General features: G+C 38.8%; 1 protein-coding gene across 1 annotated transcript in view; it reads left to right on the top strand.

Annotated features, from left to right (window-relative positions):
* Positions 1–7,160, top strand: part of TIMP4 (TIMP metallopeptidase inhibitor 4) — a gene marked incomplete at its 5' end in the record, with an annotated part of 7,444 nt that extends 284 nt beyond the window's left edge. The window contains 3 exons of the mRNA XM_010294037.1: positions 5,360–5,474; positions 6,119–6,243; positions 6,413–7,160. Of these exons, the coding sequence (XP_010292339.1) occupies positions 5,360–5,474; positions 6,119–6,243; positions 6,413–6,610 (438 nt within the window). The remainder of the gene's footprint in view (positions 1–5,359; positions 5,475–6,118; positions 6,244–6,412) is intronic.
* Positions 7,161–7,672: the final 512 nt, after the last annotated feature.

Below are 7,672 nucleotides of genomic sequence, written 5' to 3'. Positions count from 1 at the left end.
GGGGGGGGCAAAAAAAAAGCAAAAAAAAAGTGCTAGCCGTTCTGACATTCATGAGTTACTTGCTAAAATATATTTTGATGACAATTTTTGTCATCATTGCTGTATGAAGACTATGAAAACATACGTCGATCTACGAATGGGGGTGTTGCATTATGATATTGCAACGCTCTGACTGGATGATGCAAACTTCATAAACAGAGGAAAGCATTTCCAGCTGAAAGAGCAAGGACCTTTGTTCAGAAGTGAGCAGGGATATTTGCAGAAACAGGAGTCCTTCCCTGATAACTCACACAAACAAAACTCCGTTTCTAATGAATGTTGCTAGGAAAGCAAACACAAAGTTGGAGCACCAAAAAACACAGTCATTCAGAATCTCACAGCATTTTTCTAGTATTTGTTCAGCTCCGATAAGGAGACATATTCATTAAAGGACTTTAAGACGACGTATCTTGATCCTGTTCAACCCACCATCAAACTCTCACTGATACAAAAAAAGATCATGATTCTACCCGCTTCTGGAACACACAAAAAATAGGTAGTCTCTTTCAGTTAAAAAGTATTAGCACGCGTTGGTGGGGCTTTTTGGTTGGTTGGTTTTGTTTGTTTGTTTTAAGTTTTCTGGGTGGTTTTATCTCTTTTCCTTGAATTTTATTTTGTATTATTCGTATTAATTTGTATGATTACGTTTACTGGGAACACTTATGCGGACCATTGTGAATGACTATGTGCTTTCAAAAACATTCTGTCCTTCAAATTGTATCAGTAGATCACCTCACAGGAGGTGGTAAGCAAGAAGACCTCAAAATATTCACAAGCATGGTATCCCACGTGACTCCTGTTAAAGTTTTATAGCAGTTTCAACAAGACAATTCTTTTTACCTTGCTAAAACAAACGCCCAAACTCTTCACCACGTGCCACCTTCTGTCTTCTTAGATTATTAAGGATATTTTCAAATATTTCTTTACAGAAATCAGTATATAAATACCAGAGAAATTCTCTTTCCTCCCATTAGCACTTCAATTTTCTGTTGCTACCCTGCAACCGAAATAGAATAACCTTATAGAAACGCAAACCATCTTCTACTTCAGCACAAAAAAAGAAGAATGAGAAGTCTAGTCCGCTACTATCTTCTATAATCCCGTTGTTCAGTAAGGGCACACTGTCATCTCTGAAATGCATTCGTAAATTGGAGCTGCTTTGGAGTTTCTCCCAAATTTTCCTAAGCGGGAGCCTACTCAACACTCAGGCATCAGTAAGAGATCTTCATTTAATTCCACTAGGCTTCAGAAGGCCGGTCAGCTAGGACTGGACAAGCCAGAGAGAGTTATTTTCTAATAGAAGATGCTCTACATCACGACACACAAGTTAGACTGAAGACAAACGGGTCAGAACAGCCCAACCCTACAAACTCCGACTTCTGGCCAGAAGGGAGTTAAGAAGAGGCAGGAGCTGCTGCTCACACCCTGGCACGCAGGCTGTTCAGCCGCGCTGGGACCCTGCTCGGCGTCTCTAACAAACCCAACAGAAGGATTTTTGTTTGAAAGCTCCGAGATACAGAGTGGGCAAGGGAACAGGAGAGTCTGGAAACTGCAAATCTTTTGTGGGATGGCTAGTAAATTCAGCGTGGCACTGGAATAAAGCCACAGAGGCAACTTCGCCTGCGCCTGGTAAATTGTACAGGAGCTGACGGGGGGTGATGTAACCTGTTATATTCTAAACATATCATTGACAGCGGGCATACGAGTGAAAATTAAACAGGACTGGGTATACTGAAAGATGACTGAGAAATACTTTTAAATTAACAGATGTTTCACAGAAAAGTGTTATGCATAACGCTGTAAAGCCCCCATCAAGTTACAAAAGTAAAGAGAGTGAGGAATTTTATATAGCTCACGCTTGTAAACATTTGGTAAGTGTAAAACAAGCAATTAAAATAATATAATGTTGTATACAATCGGCCAGATTTGGCCACCTCAACGGCGCGGGACATTTCACAGACGGACTAGTAACATCACAGGAATAGCTTGTCAGGGATCTTCAAACCGTGACCCTCACGGATCAACGACCTCATTTGCGTATCCCAGTTTCCTGAATAACTCTGAACTTCGTTGACCATAGCAATAACTCGGTAACACTATTTCTTACCTTTTCCCTCAGATGGTAACATTTAAAAGAATTTAAATCAACGGTGTATGTCAAACGGTGGAATATTCTCTTTCCGCTATTACAGTCTGTCTTCTCTCGAGTGCTGAGGGATGGGTTCCTCAGCCTGTGAACGGGATGCCCTGCAGTTCTGATAAATGGGGTGGTCCTTTTAACGTCAGATGGCTCCGATCACGTGCTTCTGGCCAGCCCTGCGCATCAACATTTACAGGACCGGGGGATAGGCTAAGAATTCACTTTGTGCAACACAGAAAGTAAGAACAGACTCTCTGACCGTCTTCTGGGCCATAAGATCTACCAAGCTAAAACATGATTATCAACTCAGCATTAGTTTCGGTGAATACTTTTTAAGCCACACACATATTTGCACTTCCCTCAGCAATTCTTCGCCCCTCTTGGAAAAGAAACACAGAACTTGTAGAGGTTACGTTTTACTGCAACTGTAAATTCAGCAAAATGCTGCTGTTTCTCTTTCACGTTACTCTCTGGGCTGTTTGACATGTAACATTAGTATGTTATGCTACTCCTCTTGCAAAAATTATATTTCTGTTATTTTAAATCCAGTGCATTAAGCTTAGCATTAAAACTTTGGTACTTTTGGACAGAAATATTATTTTGTTATTCATTTTCAGAAGTACAAAAAAGAATAACGATGGGATTTATTCATTTTACATACACAGTTTGGCATGTTAAGAAGCCACATATTTTTTCAATTATCGTCATTTTATTTTGTTTCAATATTTACAGCTTTATACTAAAGGGAGAAGAAAATACGTAATTTATACGCAATTGAATATTTGCCTTCATAACGTTATTGTTATTGACTTGGTTACCATACTTACTCTGAGGAGCCACCTAAATTTTAAAACAGTGCCATTAGCTTTCGTGACACTTTGTCTTCCATTATCCGAGAAATAAAGTAAAGCCCAAGATATTACTGTCATACGCGAAATCAATCTATTCTACCAAATTAAACTGGTAAAAGCAAAATTGCTAAGTATTTTCTGCTCAAGCCACATGGACAGAAACGCACTGAAAGAATCAGACTTCTTTTACGATGCGGTGGGGTCTCCTCACAAAATGGGAATAAGAGGAGGTATTTAAGCTAAACACAACGATATCTACACTTTACAGCGATGCACGCAGTTTTAAAGCTAGATATTAATCACTACATAAAGCTAAGAAAATAAGCCATGATATAGTTGAAAAGGCTTAGCGAAAAAAAAAAACAGAAGAACACAACTATTATAACAGGAACTGCCTGAGACACTGAAAGTAATACAGATAGTCTTAAAAAAAGTATTCAAAAATCTTAAAGCAATAGCCATGTACGGGCCTCAGTTACAAACCTCAGAAAGGCAGGGACAGTATCAACATAGAGTCCAGTATCAGGCTCACATCTCTCTATTCTCTCCATCCCTCACCCTTTTCTCCTACCTCCAGAAAGTCCTACCAGAACCTCAAATGTACATGGACCGTGCCACAATGCAGGGTCGAACCAAGCCATCCTACACCCTTGCAGAGAAAGCATCCGCACTTTTAGGAGATGAGAGGATACGATTGAGAAGATCAAATACGATATACTGAATTAAACAGAAGATTAAAATCTTAAGAAATGTTTTAACAAGTATCTAGGTCAAAACCTGAGATAGGTCAGACTGTAATTGCAAAAAACCCGCAACCAACCAACCAACAATATCCCAACAGAACAAACACCAAACTCAATTAAATACTAACTAGATCTCCGTTATAAGTTGCCATGGATATTTATCTTTTTTTTTTTTAATATATAGTTAAATCAATTTGTGTTTGCATAATGCCTTTTAAGTTACTTTAGATCAAGTGCTGAGATTTTAAAAGAAGAGTTGTACCCTACTATACGTTGTAGCCCAAACACAGGTTTCTGAATGTGGAGAGAACTTGGGGCCGAGGATACCTGCACAGTTGACGTAGGTACTACGCACCAGACGTCTGCGTCTGGGACCCACACTCTGACTAAGGCGGACTGACATACAGGACTACTTTTGTGCAGTAAAATTTGACACATTTTCAATCGCCGTTATAAACAGTTTCTATTATTTTCACTGCTGCTTTGCACAGGATACTGGTTTGGTGTGTTTGTTTCTTCTACTAAGTATTTCAAATTCACATCTAATATTCTTGGATCAGAACCCAATGACAACAACTTTGGCTTTTTTTATTCCATAAATAAGGCTTCAGAAAAAACAACATATTACAGTGTCTTTTCTAGTGCCCTGTACTATTTAAATCTCCCGAGAGAACGCAACACGAACACATTTTCCAGTGACGCCAGCTGCAACTGGGAGAGCCTGCCCTTGGGAGCTGTCAGCCTTGCAATTGGCCACAGCTGTCAACACGCAGCATGACGTCACCAAACGGGGCCCCCGAAGAACTGACATAATATTCAGTTATGTCATATTATGTGATGACAGGCATTCTGAGGTTCATTAGCATCTTACGGTTCCTTCGCCCATTTGGACACAACTACATCTGTTTTGATCCTTCGACGGCTTACTTTAAGAATTATTTTCATAGTTGGAAATGCGAGTCAAGGAGCAGCCCCTCTGAACACTGCACAGGCTTTGATTCTGAACCTATCTGGTTTGGAGCTGCAGCCAATAAATTCTACGAGCCGGATCTCATTTTCCAGCAGTTATTTGAGAGGGTCACATTGGGCAAAACGCTGGATGTGGAAAACGAGCTTGCTTTAATGATGCAATAGAAGAACAATGCTCAGTTTCTTACTTGAAGACACACACCACCAAACTCATCAAGATAAAATTTCCTGTATTAATATATTGATAAATGTCTGCATCTTTCATTGCTGCAGCACCTTGTTGGAGATGAATGTTGTGTCTGCATTACCCCTTAAATGGAAGAGGCTAGTAGAATATAACTTGAAGAGAAAGCTTTAAAGATCCATTAAAAACACTGAAAAAGCACATTTTAAAACCTAACGAAGACATAATTATGAAGACAATTTCCTTCTAAAAATAATGGATGCATTTCATTTAGAGTAGAGAAGGTGTCTAATTGTTGGTATTTTCTCATATAAGCTCAGACTTCAGAGACTTTTTTGAAGAGATGCACCATATACTTCTTTCAGCTGTTGTTTGCAACTGTTTTTTCATGTTTGTTTTCCACTACTGACTTTCTGTTTCTGGTAATTTTCAGATGTTTAAAGGATTTGAAAAGCTCAAGGACGTCCAGTATGTCTACACCCCTTTCGATTCATCACTCTGTGGAGTGAAACTAGAAGCTAACAACAAAAAACAGTATCTTTTGACAGGTAAAATATAACAAAACTAATGTACCTATAAAACCAGAAGTAACTGCTCAGATTGACTTTGCAAAAATATGCCAACCCTTGTTAAAAAATAATATATTTAGGTACTAAATAATACAAACACAATGAAGTGTACGAACTGAGTAAAGCTGTAATTATACTGTGATCTTACATGTTTTCCATCCACCTAAGATCTTAAAGCAGTTTCAAAGGAAGTCAAAGTCAGTAACTATCTGATTATTAAATAGGAAGTATGCCGTTATTATTTAAAACCAGCAGTTTTAATTTTCCCAGGAATGCAAACACATTTAATGAGACAACACATGCCTACATGTGTGCAGATTTGGGGTTCGAAGCAATTAGAGATTTTTCTAAAGAGTCCTGAAATCTAGTTTAACTACTACTGCGTTTGCATCCGTCCCTTGCTGGCAGATTATCAGCATCTTTTGAAAAACATCCTTCTTAATCTTCAACATTTATTCAGCTTGCAATCAACAGAACAGTTCTCTCAGTTACAATTACAGTCCTGGAAAAAAAGCACGAAGTATGACTAATTTGGGGCAATTAGTTAAAAACTTCAGATATTCTTGCAATTCAGGACAGAGTTTTATTTGCTTGCTTTATTTTTCTTATTTTCTGTGCTGTAGGCCAAATTTTGAGCGATGGTAAAGTCCTCATCCATTTATGCAACTACATTGAACCATGGGATGATTTATCCTTGTCTCAAAAGAAGAGTCTTAATCAGAGATATCAAATGGGCTGTGGCTGCAAAGTAAGTACAGAACAAAACAGTGTCTAACGGTGACGCCTACCTCACGGGCACCAGCAGTTTTCACTGATGGGAACTGTTCCCTTATACACCATGGATTTTGTTATTTCAGAGTAAATACAATTTAAAGAAACCTGCAATATACTGAATCAATGTACTATTTCACATTTAGATTACTACCTGCTACATGGTGCCCTGTTCAATCACCGCACCAAACGAGTGCCTCTGGACAGACTGGCTGATTGAAAGAAAGCTATATGGGCACCAAGCCAAGCACTACGCCTGTATCAAGAGAAGCGATGGCACCTGCAGCTGGTACCGAGGTGGTCCTCCGCCAGAGAAAGAGTTTATTGATATCAGCGAACCTTAACCTGATCACTCCCTAAAATGCCTTGGAGTCTAGGTCCATCAAACGTTGCACGCTCACAGCTTTGAACGGCCATCATAATGTATCTGTCGCTTAGAAACAAAAACCAAATTGTCCTGTACAGCTAAGGTCCGAGTCTGTGGAATTGGCACTCACGCAAGGCAAGGAACAAATCTCCTGGAGGTAGCTACTCTGTAAAGTTATGCTTTGTACAGAGAGGCTCAAGCTGAGAATGCTCCTCTAAGGCATAACAAGTTTCCCTGTTACCAATATGAATGTACAACAACGAAAGAATTGCCAGAATTTTGTCCCCTGTTTCTGTTAACCTACAGATTAAGAACGCCCCATGTTTTATTCCAAATCTGTCTGATGAACTACGGAATGTTTTATAGAACTACTTTTTTCTGTATGAAAGTTTTCTGATACAAAAGAATTACTGTACAGTGTATATGTAAAGTATTATAACAATGTGCTCTAAAAAAAGGTTCAAAAATCCCTGGTTTTCCTTATCTGTTGAAACAAGTTGAACATTTCTGTGATTAAACAATCTGTGCTCCATATTTCTTACTTACAGCAGAGCTTTCTTCATCTACAGAGTTGTAACTTTCATTCGTAACTAAGTGAAAAAACAGCCTTGATAATCAAAATCCTCTTACCCAATTCAGTATTCCTATGGACTAGCTATACCTTGGTTGAAGGGAAAGCCAGACGTTCTAAGGCTTTGGCATTTTATGGAACCAACACAAATAACGACAGGCTAAAACTGCTTGTATTGACAGAAAACACGTCCATCGTCACGGCAGCTGTAGTACTTGATAATGCCTCTCTAAATACGTGACTAGGTCGCTGTATTTCAGCACTGCTAAAAGCCTTGGCTTTAGACACTCATGTAGACACACATGCAATAGATCTTGAATAACTTGCACTGCAAGTGATTTCTAAAAAGCTCTCAAATATTTGACCATATTTAATAGTTTAAATTTACGTTAATGATTTTTCATTCATGAATGTCCATCCTACTCTGCCATGCTGAATTTGGTAACTCATGAACTTATACTAGGGAAG

The sequence above is a fragment of the Phaethon lepturus genome, unplaced genomic scaffold, assembly GCF_000687285.1.
Source record: "Phaethon lepturus isolate BGI_N335 unplaced genomic scaffold, ASM68728v1 scaffold21139, whole genome shotgun sequence".
Taxonomy (NCBI): Eukaryota; Metazoa; Chordata; class Aves; order Phaethontiformes; family Phaethontidae; genus Phaethon; species Phaethon lepturus.
This window is presented reverse-complemented; position numbering and strand designations above follow the sequence as displayed.